We start from the raw sequence: 19,337 nt of genomic DNA, 5'->3' as shown, positions 1-19,337 counted from the left end.
TCCCTGGTGGCGCAGTGGTTGAGAGTCCGCCTGCCGATGCAGGGGACATGGGTTCATGCCCCGGTCCAGGAAGATCCCACATGCCGCGGAGCGGCTGGGCCCGTGAGCCATGGCCGCTGAGCCTGCGCGTCCGGAGCCTGTGCTCCGCAACGGGAGAGACCACAACAGTGAGAGGCCCGCATACCGCAAAACAAAACAAAACAAAACAAAACAAAACACAGTGAGGTATCACTTCATACCTGTTAAAATGACTTATCAAAAAGACCACAGACAACAAATGCTGGGGACGGTGTGGAGGAAAGGGAACCCTGGTGCACTGTGGGTGGGAATGGAAATTGGTGCAGCCACTGGGGAAAACAGTGTGGAGGTTCCTCAAAAAATTAAAAATAGAACTACCATACAATCCAACAACCTTACTTCTGGATATACATCAAAAGGAAATGAAATCAGGATCTCAAAGAGATATTTGCACTTCCATATTCATTTCAGCATTATTCACAACAGCCAAGACATGGAAACAACCTAGGTGTTCACTGACAACTGAATGGAAAAAGAAAATGTGATGTGTATTTATACATAATATTATTTAGCCATAAAAAAAGAAAACTTCTGCCATTTCCAACGACATGGATGGACCTTCTGGGCATTATGCTAAGTGAAATAAGTCAGAAAGACAAAGATAAATACTGTATGATCTCACTCACATGTGAAATCTAAAAACAATGAACTCATAGGAACAGAGAAAAATGGTGGCAGCAGGGTCCAAGAGGTGGGAAAATGGGGAGATGTCGGTCAAAGGGTATACACATTTAGTTACAAGGTGAGTTAGTTCCAGGGGTCTAAAGTACAGCCTGGTGACCGCGTTAACAATACTGCACCGTATACTTGAAAGCTGCTATGAGAATAGAGCTTTACGGTTCTCATCGCAACAGCAACAACAGAATGGTAATTATGTGACGTGAAGGATGTGTTAACTAATCTTATTGTGGTAAACATTTCACAACATATATGTGTATCAAATCATCCCATGGTACACTTTAAACTTATATAATATAATATGTCAATTATATCTCAGTGAAGCGGGGAAAAAATAAAATTGCATCATATGATATCACTTATATGTGGGATCTAAAAACAGAAAAAGATACAAATGACTTATTTACAAAACAGAAATAGACCCACAGACATAGAAAACAAACTTATGGCTACCAAAGGGGAAAAGGGAGGTGTAAATTAGGAGTTTCGGATTAACATATACACACTACTATACATAAAATAGTTAAACAGCAAGGACCTGCTGTATAGCACAGGGAACTATACTCAATATTTTGTAATAACCTATAAGGGAAAAGAATCTGAAAAATAATAGATAGATATAACTGAATCACTGTGCTGTACACCTGAAACTAACACAACATTGTAAATCAACTATACTTCAATTTTTTAAAAGTACAACCTATTTACATAAGCTGATTTCAAAGTGAAAAGTATTTACTTGAATAACTTACATGTTAGTTAAATACTGAGCATACCAATATTGTTATTTTAATAAAGTCAAACAATTACATGTCTGTTATTTCAGGTGAGGTCTACTGTACTCCTAATATAGGAACTCAAAAATACTCCCCAAATATCATCATTTATTGAACTACAGATGACTCTCCTCACAGTGATTTCAAACTCGCTGTAGTGCTCCAAGTAGCTTTATAGTTCATCACAGCTTTTCTTTGATGGTACAAACTTTATGTGAATAATAGGAAGTGATTACTTTAAGGTACAGAGTCCACTGTCTATGTTTATCACCAGATAGCCTTCATATTCTATAACTTCCACAAGAAGAATACTGTTTGATAGGAAAAAATATATATTTATTAAATGTCTCTAATTCTCCACTTAAATTTAACTTCCATTCTAATGATCAAAGAATCAAATTATCCTATTAGAAAAGGAATTCCTTGATTTAAACTCTAACCAATATCCTGAAAATCATCCAGAAGAAATAAAAATCATCTGGAAATGAGAAGAATGAAGAGAAGTTTTGAGGAAGCATCACCCTGTTTGGCAAGAAAAGAATTTTTGTCCACTTACTGTCATCACTGTTTTAAGTGAACACTTGAGCTTAAATGTTCTGCATTTCTAAGACTGCTTATAAATCAGTCCCTGCTATTCACGAAAACATTCCTAAATACTTTTTTGTTTTGAACTTTGAAAACTATTCTCCCATCAAGAGTCTTTAGCCACCACCCCCGTAAGAGCACACTGCATGTAACTTAGATGCTAGCAATTTACAAGGACCACATGCAACCTCCTCTGACCGCACAAACCCCACTGCTGTCCCTGCCTGGTAGCGACGGATGTGCGCGGCTGACTCCTAAAAGGCTCAGGCATCACCCGCTGGACACACAACCACAGCATGGAGGGGTCGTGGACAGCCTTGCCACCTACAGAAGACGTATTAGATAAATGTTCGCTTTCTGAATCCTGACAGCCTTTAAAAGCACAGGGAGGATTTGGAAGGGACTGTCTCCTAAGAACTAGGCACACTGCTGACTCCTAGAGCTGTTTTCCTTTTGTTAAACGTCGTCTTCTGCCTGTGCCAGCCACATCCCCTGCCACAAGGGTAGGAGGCTGGCTTGCACACGACATGTACCCAAGTCAGAGTCATGATCTCGGCACCAATTAAAACATTACTTTGATAAAAGGCAAAAACAGACTTTTGGTCCACATTCCCTCTTTAATTCAAACGCAAAGGACTATCCTGGACGCCAGGTGCATGTCGTGAACATGTTAAATGGGGTCCTTGCCCTTAGGAAGCTTGCAAATCACTGGAACACTGTTCATATTTAAGACAGTGAGGACTTCCCTGGTGGCGCAGTGGTTAAGAATCTGCCTGCCAATGCAGGGGACACAGGTTTGAGCCCTGGCCCGGGAAGATCCCACATCTTCCCGGTAGTGGGAAGTGGCCTGTGCGCCACTACTACTGAGCCTGCGCCCTAGAGCCCGTGAGCCACAACTACTGAAGCCCGCGTGCCTAGAGCCTGTGCTCCGCAACAAGAGAAGCCACCGCAGTGAGAAGCCCGCGCACCATAACGAAGAGTAGCCCCCGCTCGCCGCAACTAGAGAAAGCCCGTGCACAGCAATGAAGACCCAATGTAGCCAAAAATAAATAAATAAATAAATAAATAAATATATAAAAAAAGACAGTGACCTTCCAGGGATGCGACAAAGCCACAGTGGTCCTCTGCAGTGAGACGGATGAGTAGCCAGTCAGGGTTGGAGTTCATTCCCCCCAGAGCCTGCCATGCTCACGTGCTTAACAGTTCAGAGTCGACACCCTGGAGAAGTCTCCCTGTGATGCCCTGGCTGGTTATCTACAACACTACATTTGGCAGGTGAGGGAGAAAAACTTTAGCAGAACCTTCTAGTAAATCACCCTGAGTGACAGCAGAAGGAGTCAGCAGAGATTCTCTTTCTGGTATTGGTACCAGACACTGTGCTACGTTGTGACGCCATTGTAAAAACAATCTGTTTTACCGGAAAACCATTATTAAAGGGATTAACATTTGTTCCATATATAATTGACCTGAAAAGAAATACAACTGACAGCTTTCAAATGGTGAAATATAATGTGTGAAGTGTGATAAAAATGATTTGTTCTTGACCTGAGTCAAAAGTTTCCTTGTTTATACATGTACCCAACAAAGATACAGAGGGAGGAGTGATAGAAAAAGGAAAGCAGAGGGAGTTCCCTGGTGGTCTAGTGGTTAGGAATCTGGGATTTCACCGCCATGGCCCAGGTTCAATCCCTGGTTGGGGAACTGAGATCCCGCAAGCCACGCAGCATGGCCAAAAAAAAAGAGGAGAGCTGAGTTACCAGAGAAATGCAAAGTCATGTTATTACAAGGGAAAAATGCAGAAGGACAATTCACTAATAAATGCATTTCACAAAAGACTAACTGATATCATCAAAACCCCTACATAATACAGAGAGGATTAAACAAAAATAAACAAGGCCTGCCTTCAAGGTATGTACACAGTCTGACTGTAGCACTTTGTATACAGAAGTGTACAATTTTACACTTTTTTTTTTTACTCTATTTTACAATTTAGTATGTTATATTACAGATCGTTATGTGACTAGTTCCCCAACTGATCCAACCTGAGAACAGGGGCTGTGTTTTATTATTCTTTATACCCCTTGCACATCCTCACAGAATGTTGGCTAAAGGAATAAGAAGCAATCACTGTGACATGTACACACTGCTAGATTTAAAAGAGATGACTAGGGGCTTCCCTGGTGGTGCAGTGGTTGAGAGTCCGCCTGCCGATGCAGGGGACACGGGTTCGTGCCCCGGTCCGGGGGGATCCCACGTGCCGCGGAGCGGCTGGGCCGATGAGCTATGGCCGCTGAGCCTGCGCGTCCGGAGCCTGTGCTCCGCAACGGGAGAGGCCACAACAGAGAGAGGCCCGCATACCGCAAAAAAAATAAAAATAAAAAAAAATAAAAGAGATGACCAACAAGGACCTACTATACAGCACAGGGAACTGTGCTCAATATCCTGGGAAAAGAATTTGAAAAAGAAGAGATACATGTATAGGTATAACTGAATCACTTTGCTGTACACCCGAAACTAACATAACATTGTTTATCAACTATGCTCCGATATAAAATAAAGATTTTTTAAAAAAGAAGCAATCACTGAATGAACACGAAGGATGTACTCTTCTGTGTGTGGTCATCGGGAAGGTATCACAGAGAGAGAGGGACACAGCATTTCCACAGACAAAAGACAGGAGAGCACATTCCAGCTAGAGCCAAAGGACAAAGCAGGATACAGGGCAGGCCATGATGTGGGAGGAGACTGTAGCCCAGACAGAAGCCCTGAGGGCTGCAGAGAGAGCTCTGTTTTATTCCACTGGCATCAAGGAGGCACAAGGAGTATTTTCAGGAAGGGGAGTAAAAAAAATCCCAGCACTCCTCTGGGAAGATGACTTGGGCCGCTGTGTGAAGGAGAGATTAGGGGAGACATGAGGTGTCTACGGCAGATCAGTGGCGTTTCACTGCAATAACCCAAGTGAGACTCAATAAAGACTTGAGCAAGGGTGGTGGCGATATAAGGAACCAGCAAAAGAATGAGCCGCAAGCAGCATCTAGGGGATAAACGGGTGAAGATGGAGGATAAATGTCACAGAGACAGAAGTAAACAGAGAGGAGGAGAAGAGATGGGGCCTTCTGAAGGGATCCTATCCATCAGGGGCCTGGAAAAGCCAAGTCTTTGCAGGTAGGCGAAGATTGGCTTTTTGTCGGTAAGAGTATTTAGATTTAAAAAGAGGCTTAACCTGGTCTGGACCACTAGACCCCACTGATAAAGAAACAAGGACTTATGAGGGATACACGGTCTAATGAAAAGGCAGGACCTTGCTGGGAGCAGTTTAGTGGCATCAACACAGAGAGCTGTGACCCAGCAGAGAAGGCACAGGGCCAGCCATTCTGTCCGTACAGTAAGTCACAACACAGAGGTTTTCACACGTCACACAGTCCAACTTGCTAAATTATTTCAAATAATAATTGAGCTTAGAAATAAACACTGATGTTTTAACACCCAAATACGTTTGACTGAAAGGTGGTGAATCAGGTGTCCTCTGTAGTTGGCCATGTCCCTGAGATTCCCAGCCTACGGGGTTCAACACTAAAATTCCAGAAAACAAAACTCCTTTTTTCCCCAGAGAACACTGCCCCAGAGCCTATAATACATTTTTCCTATAAGAGTTAAGGCAACAGAAATGGGGTCGTCATCCCTGAGACCATATAACTAGAAAAGGAATAATAAGCATATTACTGTTCTTTAAAATTAAGTTTTAGAGGGCTACCCCTTAGACTGTCCAAGTCCTAAGGATCTGCCATGCCACTGCTGGCCCACCTCTGAGGACAAACTTCATTAACAAAAGCAGCTCAAGAAAGCTGAACACAATGCAAACCCATGATGGCTACAAAGTTATCTGAACATCTCACCAGATACCCCTACTTAATTCCTCAATATCAAGTTAACGATACCATCAATAATGAAGGAAAAGTCTGTTAGGGGTACAAATGTTCTCACTTTCATTTATGACTTAATAATAGCAGCAGGGATGTTAATGAATTCTCTTTATCTAAAACCAACCTCTGAAAAAGTAAAGGCTTTGTGTTTCCACAGGTTGGGGGAAAAAAAATCACTTATCTCAGAAGGGCAGTACAGGGCTTCCCTGGTGGCGCAGTGGTTGAGAGTCCACCTGCCGATGCAGGGGACACGGGTTCGTGCCCCGGTCCGGGAAGATCCCACATGCCGCGGAGCGGCTGGGCCCGTGAGCCATGGCCGCTGAGCCTGCGCGTCCGGAGCCTGTGCTCCGCAACGGGAGAGGCCACAACGGAGAGAGGCCCGCGTACCGCAAAAAAAAAAAAAAAAAAAAAAGCGGGGGGGGGGGCAGTACAAATAGTTTAAATGACTGAGACTAAGTTATTAACCAAATAGAAAATGCCTCAGTTCCTTTTCAGACATAAGATGAAGAAAGACCACTTAAAACTTCACAAGTTCAGCTCTACTTTTACCACAGGAATTATTGTTATAATGCTCTCTGGTGTAAAATCACTGCTTTATCAGTTCACCATCAAGTCACCTCCCAAGTAGACTGCCAGCTCTCAACGGTTCTCAAAAGAAGCATCTTGCAAACCAAGTTGCAGTGCCTCTACACTGAAAAGAAACTCCTGAAGTCAACTCACTGCGTCAGCGCTGGGATCCATGTGCAGAACCCAGTTACATAAGAAAACATGTTCTTCAGACGGCAGAAGTAAGCCTACTTGAGCCCTATGATAAAAGGTGCCCGCTCGCCAAATAAACAAAGGATCTGATGCAGCAGGTAGCAAATCAGTGGGAAGAAGAGGCGTGTCACAGAAGGTTCTCTCTTCTTCCCTTCTTTCTCCTTTTTCCTTCCTCCCTCCCTCCCTTGTATATCTGCCTATCCTGTACACAGCGAACGGTATGAAAGCCAACCACATAAATGAATTCAAAAATAACAGCTCTCCTTCGGGAAGCGTCGTAAATGTCTGCCGTCAGACTGTGGACTTGACCCCATTCCTCACGGTGGTTATCAGTGGCTGAGCCTTGCACTAAATACTTGATGATAAATTATTTCACAAATAATTCTTAAAATAGTCACATAAATCAGGGGTGTGACTATGCTCTACATTTTATAAAGAAAGTGAAAGAGAGGTTAAAGAACCCACCCAAGCTAATGAAGGTGGGGCAAGGGCTGAAAGCTAGGAGTCTGACCCTGAACTTGACTCGCAGCCACAGCACCACAGTGTCCAACCCCCACCCGAGGACCACATCCTGCCCCCTCCAGAACCTGGCCACCACCCTTCTGCTGGCCATCAGCCTCCATCTCTGATCACCCCATCAGCACTGCTCTTTCCACATCCATTCTGGAGTAGCTGGACTGCCAGTAATGCAACCAAGTCAAGGTCTGAAGCAGGGCCAAGAAAAGAACATGGGACATCAGTAGGCTCGGGGGTTATAAATTGCGTGTCCTTTCTTTTCTGGGCAAAGCAGGAACTTCAGACTCCATCTTGAAATCAAGGAATAAATCTTTCTCCTCGTGGTACAGTAAGGATGATTTTTCTTAAGAATGAAGACTTAGGGACTTCCCTGGTGGTGCAGTGGTTAAGAATCCACCTGCCAATGCATGGGACACAGATTTGAGCCCTGGGCCGGGAAGATCCCACATGCCGCGGAGCAACTAAGCCCATGCGCCGCAACTACTGAGCCAGTGCTCTAGAGCTCGCGAGCCACAAGTACTGAGCCCACATGCCACAACTACTGAAACCCATGCGCCTTGAGCCTGTGCTCCACAACAAGAGAAGCCACTGCAATGAGAAGCCTGCACACCGCAACGAAGAGTAGCCCCCACTTGCTGCAACTAGGGAAAGCCTGCACGCAGCAATGAAGACCCAACGCAGCCTAAATAAATAAAACATCATTTAAAAAAAAGAATGTAGACTTAAATGTAAAAAGCAAAACTTTAAAATCATGGGAAGAAAGTGCGGAAGGATATCTTTACAACTTTGGGGGGACCAAAAAAATTTTCCCTCAGAAGACAAAAAATACTATAATGAGAAGACTGATATATATTATTGCATTTAGATTAAAATGCAATACAGATGTTAAAAAAACCTCTGAACAACTGAAAATATCATAAATGAGAAATTAAAAGATAAACCATAGACTAGAAGACTTCTGTTACTCTTCCAACAAGGAGATGTGTCTGGACTCTACAAGCCCTCAAGGAAGAGAGCACCTAACTCCCTGGCCCTGGTACTGATCAGACTTTTAAATGTTTGTCCAACTGATGGGTGTGAAATCGTATCTCACTGTTGGTTTACTTCACATTTCCCTGATTACTCTGTCACTGCTAGAGAAAGTGAGCATCTTTTTATGTGGTTATTGGAGACGTTTGGTGTTCTCCATCTGAGAACTTCCTGTTCATACTGTTTGCCCAATTTCTTCCTGGGTTGTCTGCGTTTTCCTTATTGATCTGTATGAGTTCATTCTATAACTAATATTTTAACAAAAATATATTCATTGTTAAAACTTGCTAAACTTTATGATTACAAGCTTTTTTAGAACTTAAAGAATCAAAACAGGGGACCAAACAAAAACAATACAGTTCAGATTTCAAGCATTAATTTAAAATGGATGTTTTCCTAAAAGTAAAGCAGCGTTTTATTTAATAGTAGAAAGATTTACTTGCAAGTATTAAATTTGACTTGCTGGTGACTTCTGATTTTGAGCCATCGCATGAGTTGCCCAGATCAATGTTGTTATTTTTGCTTGTCAACAATGAACTTTTTAATTACAAATCAATTTAGACCTTTACATACATACTGACAAAGTATAGGAACCAGCAATTCTCAAAAGAGTACACAGTCTCATTAGTAACAAAAAAAATATACACTAGATCAATAAATTCCCATTTTTTAGAAATCTAGAAATCTAAGTGGCAAAGATTTTTTGAATGATGACAGCCTATGCAGGTGACGAGATATACTGACATATTCTCATCCAGTGCTGGTGGGAATATAATTTAGTATAACCTAAGCACGGTGGAATACAGGAATATGCAGCGAACCTTAAAAATGTTCATAGTGTCTGCCCTAGTGATTTCACCTCAAGGGATTTGTTCAAAGGAAACACTCAGTCACAAGATTCCCCAGCCCACCCGAGGATGTTCATCCCTGTATCACTCCCCAATTTAGCATCGTTCATTAGGTGTACAGGGCACTGAAAAGTTGGCTCCTGGACGGCTCCAGGCAATTATAGACCTGCTTTTTTCCATGAAGAAACGTATTCTACATGATGAGAATGGGGTTCAGTCCCCTCCCCTAATTCCCACTTCCAACTCAGGCCTCGCCAGAGTATCCTATCAAACAACCTACAGCAACTGCTTCAGGTAGAAGAACCACAACAACTCTTTGCACCACAACAAAGAGTAGCCCCCACTCGCCACAACTAGAGAAAGCCCGTGCACAGCAACGAAGACCCAACGCAGCCAAAAAAAAAAACCCAAAAAACAGATAACCAACATGGTCCTACTGTATAGCACAGGGAACTATATTCAATGTCCTGTGATAAACCATAATGGAAAAGAATATGAAAAATAATGTATATATATATGTATAACTGAATCACTTTCCTGTACACTTGAAACTAACACGACATTGTAAATCAACTATACTCCAATTAAAAAACAAAACAAAACAATTCAGATAGAAAAGTAGCGCTTGTTTAAGGAAGAAGTAATACACCCTTATTTTGAAACATGCTCTGTAAGGGTTTCCCGAGACCTTTTAGTCTTTGGAAGTCTATTACTAACAAAACAAAACTCAAGGTATAAATGATTTGTTATTAAACTGTATACAGACACTTACACCCATATATAAAGTCCCTGCCTTCAAGTCCATGACACCTGATTTCCCATCACTGTTCTCATTTCACTTGCTTCCCTAAACAGTCCAAACTCCAAAGTCAGTCCTCAGGAAAACACTACTTTTCTTTTTCCTTCAGTCCTTCTGCCAAACCTGCTGCCTAAGTCTCTCTCATTGCACATCCCCATCCATTCTTTCCTCTCCACCCCCTTATTCTTGAGCTACTGGAGGAAAAACAAAATGTATGTGTAGATGTAAAGTCTGTGATCAAAGTTCCCTGCCCTTTGTGATTCCCTATTTCACAGGAACCATCCATCACCTGGCCCAAACCCACTCCAACAGTCGAAAAATGCTCATTCATCCTTCAAGATTCACCTCAAATTTCACTTTCTCCCGCTTGCAAACTTCATCACTCCTCCTCCGAGTCTCTACACTGTTGACGATCCTATTACTGTTCTGACTTTGTCATAAGCGCTTGATCCCCAAAGAAGCCCCAGCATGAGGCTCTCCTTTACCACAGAATAGAGTCCACGGGCTTTCTGACAATTAGGCTCCAGTCTACTACCCAGCTCAGAGTCAAGTTCCAAAAAGTTACAATTATTTCAACCCTGACTATGAAATGGGTAGAACACCAGGGTAATTTGGTGAAGAAATATTTAAAATTTTAGCTATTTAAGAGATATTTGCCCAAATGCAGTTACCACTTAAAGATCAGATATGACAACATTCTGTAAGCACGACACTTGATTTTCAATGAGAGAAGCATTCTCAAAGCTGAACCTGTTTCCTTACTCACCTCTGCACAGAGATGCTACCAAAGTTATCAACCTACCGATAAACACTTAATCCACACAGTGGAGACTCTTTATGAAAAAAAATGCAGAAAATGGGAAACAGGACTTTCCTTGGCATCACTTCTCAGAAGTTTGATTTCCATTTAAGTAATTCTCACCTCATTGGACATACTTATCACTCAAGATACTGAGTCCAAATATAGAAAACAGATTCTTTAAACACATAAGAAGCTGAGACCTGTCAGTCAGTCTTAGACAGATAGTACAGACACTGCCACATTTGAACCAACAATGTACCACTTGGATAATATCAAAAGATACATGCCCTGCTTCCCAAGTAATGATGCCACACCTGGAATTGCACATACGGATGGGATGTGCTTCAGGTCGATAAACAAGTACCCTGCGACCAATAGTAGAGCAGGGTTTCTTTGTTCACAGATAGATAGCTTACATTTTTAGATCTGCTCCAAGGGTTCTTTTAATGAATAGTCACCCCACACTATTCTGGCTACATTATGAATGAGCCCCAAAGAGTTGGGCTCTTCAGGGTAATAATGAATGCCTGGGATCTGTATTTACTCTCGAAGAATAATACATGATGATTCCACATGATTCCCCATAATGTACACACAGTTATCCTGATGGAGGAAAGGAAGGTGTAAAACCCTGATTATCTGGAAGGTAGTCCAGACACATGGAACTTTACAGATTAGAACTATTGGTTCAGCCAAGTTCCATCAACTTCTCGCTATTCATCAGCTTTTACGTTGAGCACTAAGGATGCAGAGAGAAATGAGAGAAACCGCCCTCAGGAAACACACATTCTCTGGATGGAATGACCTCGACACAGATGCAAATAACCTCGACAAAAGTACTGTATTTTCCAGAAGTGGAGGTGCCAGGGAGAAGGAGATGCTTAAATCATGGGAAGGATAAGAGGTATTCGAGAATATTAAAGATGCAATCTGAGAAGCTTAAAGGAACCCTCAGTTTTCAGGATGACACGGGCCAAGAGAGAGAAGGTAAGCTTTTCTTTTGCTGAAACATAAAAATAAAGATGGGTGATCCTATAATCAACATTTATATGTCAATACCAAGGAAAGAGAAAAGAGGAGCTGATTTATATTAGAGATAAATTCCTCTAAGACAAAGAGAGCACACAAAAGGCCGGGAATGCAATCCAAAAGATGGCCGAGTCCCAAAGCCCAGGGAGAGAAATGAAACCATGGTCACTCCCAGGCAGGATCCAGTCACAAAAACATCTTTTTCAACCTTAGGTGAGGGAAACGTCTAGATACGTGAGGAAGGCCTGGAATGAACTGGAAGAGGCGAGTGGAACAGTAAGCGGGCAGGGAATAGAGAACCAAAGCAGCTCAAGCTCAGTTTCCCTCCAGTTTCCTGACTCGGCACCTTTTGTATCAGAATGACCTCCAAAGTCTCCTCAGCTTCTGCATTCTCTTGACTTTATTGATTCTCCATAGGAACTAGGAAAAGTCTGAGTATATCTTAGAAACTTGCCAAGTATCACTGAATAAAAGGCTTACTTTCCACAAGTAAGAGTTAAGGTTCTGATCTCAATACAAACATTTTTAATTATAAATCCAGTGGGGTGTGAGGGTTGAATAATACACAGGAGAGCAGAGATCTGACTCCCAGATGCCCTCCTGAGAGGTTAAGTAATGACAGAAAAAGAACCAGTTCCATGAGTATGTTTCAAGAAGATATTATCAGCTGATACGCTCACTGGGTACCAAACAGCCACAGAGACAAGAGAGAGGGAGAGAAAGAGGGGAGCGGTATAGTAGGAGACATGGCCCCTGCCCTCCAAAACCTTGAATATGAACATGAAGCTGGAACTGACACTATGACAGATTAACACTGCAAGTGAAAATAGCAATAATTCAGGAGTTCAAAGGAGAGGTCACTTCAGTACAAGCACACCGCAGAAAGAACGGGACTTAATGGAAGAAGGGCATCCTTGGAATGTGTGATTAAAAGGCTGGAACAAGCATGTCCAAGTCAATAACCAGAAGACGGTGAGTGGATCAGAATGACTGGAGAGGGAAGAAACTAAAACTAAGATTGGAAACGTAGGTTTCGGCCATACAAGGGTCTTAGCCACAGATTAGGACTTGATCTGGGACGTTGTGAGGAGCTGTCCAGGGTTCTCAAAGACACGGGGATTGAACTGATGAGTGGGGAAGATAAGCAGAAATAAAAAGAACTCTTAAGAGGGTGTTAAAATACCGTAGCGTGAGCTAGTTTTCACAGAAATCTGGGTTTTTAATACCATACGACCATAAGAAGTACCAAGGATCAGCAGTAAGGAAAAGAGTGTGTTAGTCTAATCCCAAATCAAAAACAGCAATAGAAATAGCAAAAGATGGGAATTCCCTGGCGGTCCAGTGGGAGCTAAAATCCTGCAAGCCATGCGGCACAGCCAAATTAAAAAAAAATAGACATAGCAAAAGACGCTACTATCTGGAGTTCAAGGAGAATCCTGAAACCACCTCTTCTTTAAGAGATTAATTTTTTTTAATTCCATATTTATCTTAATATAAAATGCCTAATAAGCCCCTGTTCTATTTTGTTTTCCTATTCCTTTCTTTTTTGGAACGATCCATTTTGTAAGTATTTACCTAATGTCTTCTGCCATGGCATGATGACACCCAAACCTTTTCATTTCCTATTTCTAGCAAAGAAAGAAAACACATAAAGGTAAAGAGCAGAGATTTATTTGGTCAGTGGACTTCTTTGCTCTCCCTCTAGCGCACTTAATAGAATAAAGATTTAAAACATATGGAATAATGCTCCAAAATAATTTGCTCATTGCTTCAAAGTACAGTAAGTACTCTTAATTAGTAAGCCATAAATTAATGCGCTTAAGGAAAGTGGAGGCTATTAAAGAGAAAGTAACTACTATGATTAATGACATCATATGGGCATAGATGCCATGTGGGAATTTAAAAGGAATTTGAGATCCTCTAAGGATTTTGAAGTCATATGTTACATACTGTGTAAGCAATTGAGACACCCATTATTCAGGAGAATATGGCTTGATCTATATTCAAGAAGGCAATTTTCTTAGCAACTTGAGCTCCTTTACCTGAGAAGCTAGACCTATTTTAATTTTATTCTGTGATTTCAGTAAAATTGAACTTTATCAATTAAATCTGAATTAACATAAAGTTACACCTAGGGGAAAAAAATCTTTAAAAAACACACGTGTGGCTAAAGCATGTTAATTAACATATATTCTGAATATCCTTTCAGATGGACTGAAATCTGAATATCAACATGCAAAATAAATCATCACCCTAGTGGTTTTTGCTTTTGATCCACAAAAGAACAGTCATGGATGGCTGGGTAGCACAGAATCCTCTCTATCAAACTTTTTATGTAATTATAGAAGAATATACAGCTGTAAGAATAATCTTAGCGGCATGATTCATTTATATCAAGATCTCTGAACAAGATACCAACCTGGGAAATGTTCTGGGATTTAGAAGTAAGTAGAGTAAAGGGTTGCTTCAACAAAGGATAATTTGAACACTGCTCAAGGTCAAAGAGACATACACGTATATAGGTATTTCTGTACGTGCGTGTGCATGTTATTGAGGTGTAACTCGTATAGAATAAAGTGCACAAATCTCAAATGTGCAGCTCAGTGATTTTTACATATGTATATTCCTGGGGAACCACCAAGGTAGGGACTATTATCAACACTTGAGAAGATTCTTCCTGGGCTCTCTCCCAGATCAAATCATTATCTGACCTCTACCAGCGTAGTACGATTTTGCCTTCTCTTAACCATCATATAAAAGGAATCATACAACATGTACATATTTGTGTCTGGCTTCTTTGGATGAACATTAAGACAGTGAAATTCATCCATGTTTGTTGCAGGTAGCAATAGTTTGTTCTTTTTAATTGCTAAGAATATACCATCACTTGCTTATCCACTCTACTACTGATGAACATTTGGGTTGTTTCTATTTGGAGTTATTACAAATCAAGCTACTATTAACACTCTTCTACACATATATTTTTTGGGGACATATGCAATGTATTCCGTTTTCTTGATATATACTTTGAACTGCTGGGTCATTAGGAAGGCATATGCTTAGCTTTTGTAGAGTGTGCTAAACAGTATTCCTCCTGAAATATTAATGGAAAAACAAATCACTTTCTTCAACATGCAGAATGATTTGTTTAGTTATTTCTTCTTTTGTATCATACACATTTAAAATTATACAGCCTTTAATGTAATGATTCCATTCCAACACAAATAGCAGAATCATCTGGTATAAAGATTCCTCTATGTCTCCACCCTCTGCCAAACAAAACCCTATTGATAGGTGAGAATTTTGAACTACTGCTTCGTGACATTACTACTGCATTCAAAAGCTATAAATGCAGTGAATGGGTTGAGGAGACATTTCTTGAGAAAAATTTTTTTAAATGTTATGCAAGTATAAGGTATTATTATGTTATCTAGTTTTAATTCATTTAAATTAGTTTCACCTGGAAGTAAAGACTAAAGTCAGAGGTGTTAATTCATTAGTTTTTTTTTTTAATACTTGTTTCACTCTCACTGCATTTCTAATGAAGAAAACAGTTCTTGATTGAATGTGGCAATCATTACGTCCAAAGAAAAGCTGCAAATTCAAGCCATAAGTGTCTTTAGAATTGAAAAAACCCTTTTTTAAGAGCACTGATACGGAGCCCCCAAAAGCAGCCACATCACCAGAAACAGGAAAATTAAAAAAATAAAGGAAAAAACTCATCTGAGATGAGAAGCTGAAGATTAAGGCTCCTTTCAAAAGACAATGACATTCTGAAATCTGTCACCTGAAAGTCATATACCTCCTAAGGTAATGGTCATGAAGACCCAAGGCCTCATGAAAAACTTCTCCACAACAGACTATTAAATTCTTTTGAGAGGTAAACGAACAAACAGAGCCCCAAACCATCTTCCTCTCCTGCCCCAAAATAAGTGCAAAGCTATAAAGAACTTAATTTTCAAAGATGTCATAAAGGCAGGACTGAAAAGAAAGAACCAGGAATTACCTGGAAAAGGACGCAGGATATACCTGACATAAAACTGACATCAGAAAAGATAAAGCTGAAGGCTTATACTGAATAGACACAAGGACCGCATGAATGAATGGGTAACGAAAGACACGAGTCAACTCGTACAGTATTTCTCCTGGTTTCTCTTTTGGCCATGGAACCAGCAGTGTTTGTCCTGTGAACCTCAGCAATCGAGTAATTTCTATATAATATTAAAAAGACTTACTGAGAAGCAGAGTTGAACAGAATCATTAAACTGGAGCCATAAATTTAAGAGGCCATCCAGGCAAAGCTCTTTTTTCAAGGTGAGGCGATATGGGTGACACCATAAAAAAGAGCTCTGCCTAGCACCAGCTCACATTTTTTTTTTTTTTTTTTTTTTTGCGGTACGCGGGCCTCTCACTGTTGTGGCCTCTCCCGTTGCGGAGCACAGGCTCCGGACGCGCAGGCTCAGCGGCCATGGCTCACAGGCCCAGCAGCTCCGCGGCATGTGGGATCTTCCTGGACCGGGGCACGAACCCGTGTCCCCTGCATCAGCAGGCGGACTCTCAACCACTGCACCACCAGGGAAGCCCCCAGCTCACATTTTAATGCATGGTAATGGGAAGGCCAAATGTTTATTAAATCATCAAAATGGGTGGCCAGTGTCCAGGAGGGAGAAGACAGAGGTTCAAAAGTATCCTCTTGTCTGAAAGGGATGCCGAAGCCAAACAAGAACCCACCATTTGCCTGATGGATCAGTGGTTAGAGCACACAATTCCCTTCCAGGACTATTCCAAAGATTCCAAGGATACTGTCATCATCTGTGGTTCCGTTTCTTTTAAGCAAAACAACCTGGTACCTTTAATATATAACGTCTCAGCTTTAGAAACTGTGGTGTCCTTTGTAAACTACACCAATACCTTATGATGGATCTTTCAACAAGTGCTGACGCTTTCTTCAAAAAAAGGAATATGTTCCCCAAAATGACCACCTTTTTCATCCCAAAGGTTCACATTCACACAACCACGGACACTTGATACTTTCTCAGCCCATCTTAAACACCAAAATCAAGCTTCAGATTCAACACTTCCTTCATCCTTGGTGATTCCAAATCACAATTAAAGAAATAAAAAGCCTGGCTCTTCTCTATTAGTCAATATAATCCCCTAAGAGTCCAACTCGCAGAACATTCACATAAAATATTAGCTTTATATATTTAGAAGAGATAAACCGCAACAGCAAGGTGATCAATCAATTTTCAATTTACATTTGGCATCTGGAGAAGATTATGGGGCATGTACTTACAATCGACATTAGTCATCAAATGAGGGGGTTCACACTTTAAGGATTCCACAAACCCCCAGAGTATGTAAATTAGCACCATTAATCACCAATAAAAGCAATCTTTTTTTTTGATTAACAATTCATCTAGACATTCTACAGTTACAGTTTAAAACAAATACACATAGGAGTATTTTAAATGCTTCATTTAAAGCCAAATGGATGACTATAATTAACTAAAGAACTGCAATTAAACAGATTCATAAAAATAAATTTTTAAAAGGAGTTTATATAGCAGATACCCAGTGGAAATACATTATGTATAAATACAGACCTCTTTCTTTGTAAGTTCACCTTTAAAACTTTTTAGCACAGATTACAAAGTTCAGAGTTGAACTCTTAGCACTCCGATATCATCGATAAAGATCCTTTCTTTAGGCTCTAAAAACAAATGGCTAAAACAAATATTTCAAAGCACGGCTTTCAGCATGAAATTTAGCTCGCACATTATTTTATACTGGATACTTACTATATCAAACTTCTGAGTGATGTTCCCCTGGACATCCAGTAAATAAACCTTGCCATAATGTGTGCCCAGCGCCAAGAACTGTAAGAAGAACAGAGGGGTACAGGGATCAGTTTCTTTTTTTTTTTAATGGCATATGCTTTTTTTTAAAAGAAGATGTTGGGGGTAGGAGTTTATTAATTAATTTATTTTTGCTGTGTTGGGTCTTCGTTTCTGTGCGAGGGCTTTCTCTAGTTGCGGCAAGCGGGGGCCACTCTTCATCGCGGTGCGCGGGCCTCTCACTATCGTGGCCTCTCTTGTTGCGGAGCACGGGCTCCAGACACGCAGTAGCAGTAGTTGTGGCACACGGGCCTAGTTGCTCTGCGGCATGTGGGATCCTCCCAGACCAGGGCTCGAACCCGTGTCCCCTGCATTATCAGGCAGATTCTCAACCACTGTGCCACCAGGGCAGCCCCAGGGGTCAGTTTCTTAATGGACCATTCATACATAATTAGTAATAAAACCATATGCAAAGTCAAGACACTTAATGTGTAAGTGATCTGCGATGCCTCGGAAGACGCACATTCCTTTGAGAAGGCTTGTTTCCAGCTTGGAGGAAATCACAGAACAGGGCCTTCTTTCTTGGGATCATGCAAGCTGGCTGTCAGAAGGACTCACGAGGACCCTCATCTACTGACAACTAATGGTGTGCATGCGGCCTGTACACAATGCCCTGATGGACTGAGGCAGCAAATTAAAATTCAGCTGTGAACGTACGACCAACCCACCGTTGAACTCAGCGTCTGAAGGGAATGATTTGTAAACTCCCCTTAATTTATGGCAACTGCGTAAATCTGTGCTATCATTTAAGTTCAACATACACATACACACACACACACACACAAACAACAAAGTAATCTTATTTAGGAAGGAAAATCCATGCCACACTGAGATGCAAAAGCTCAGATGTACTTATACTGTCATCATGAGAACGCCTCTCTAAAAGTAAACGTGTGATATTAAGTGTCAATGTTATTTTAGAATGCAAAAAAGAAAAAAAATCCTTTTCTGTCACAAAAATAACTGTAGAGCTTTGTATTCATTTTATGACATAAACTGTTCATAACTCCCACTGTTTCTTTAATTCTTTGAACTAACCCTAAGGAAATGAGAAGAAACTTTAGGACTACCTGAAATAGGACATGAGATTTATCTTCCCTTCTATCTCTCTAAGCAGTACTCAAAGAGTTCCAAATTCTCTGTATTTTGTTGCATGTGAACATGCTTCATCGCAACCTAGAACGAAATGCTTAAATTTATAGGCACTACACTAAGCTTTTCAGTCAAGCAGCACAATCTTGAAAAAATTAACCTTACAGAAAGTCAAGATTTAAAAGGATTTCTCAGAATGGAATTACTGAAAATGAAATTTCAGATCAGGCGCTTAAAATATAAAGCTACATTAAAGAGGCGTCACAAAAAAGAAAAGAAGGGGGTTCATTAGAAATTCAGTCCCTGCAATGTCTTTCACTCCTGCAAGGTTGCCTTTTTTTCATGAAGAAAAAAAAGTCCGCCGGGTAAAAAAATCAATACTGGTTAATAAAACATCAGGTGTGCAGACATAACTAGGTATGACGATTCCACTGCACAGGGCTGCCTGAATGCACAAGGTGCCAGGCCGATTACTCATCCAGGGCAGACAACAAGGCTGCTGAAAACACGATGTCGGGGCCCTGGA

At 41.0% G+C, this 19,337-nt stretch overlaps 1 protein-coding gene across 3 annotated transcripts in view; it reads right to left on the bottom strand.

Annotated features, from left to right (window-relative positions):
• Positions 1-19,337, bottom strand: part of VPS41 (VPS41 subunit of HOPS complex) — a 204,549-nt gene that overhangs the window by 138,845 nt on the left and 46,367 nt on the right. For all 3 annotated transcript variants that reach the window (XM_019940651.3, XM_073809540.1, XM_019940652.3), the window contains one exon: positions 17,624-17,701. In XM_019940651.3, the coding sequence (XP_019796210.1) occupies positions 17,624-17,701 (78 nt within the window). The remainder of the gene's footprint in view (positions 1-17,623; positions 17,702-19,337) is intronic.

The sequence above is a fragment of the Tursiops truncatus genome, chromosome 9 (assembly GCF_011762595.2).
Source record: "Tursiops truncatus isolate mTurTru1 chromosome 9, mTurTru1.mat.Y, whole genome shotgun sequence".
NCBI lineage: Eukaryota > Metazoa > Chordata > Mammalia > Artiodactyla > Delphinidae > Tursiops > Tursiops truncatus.
Note: the sequence above shows the minus strand (reverse complement) of the source record. Positions and strands in the feature narration are given on the sequence as shown.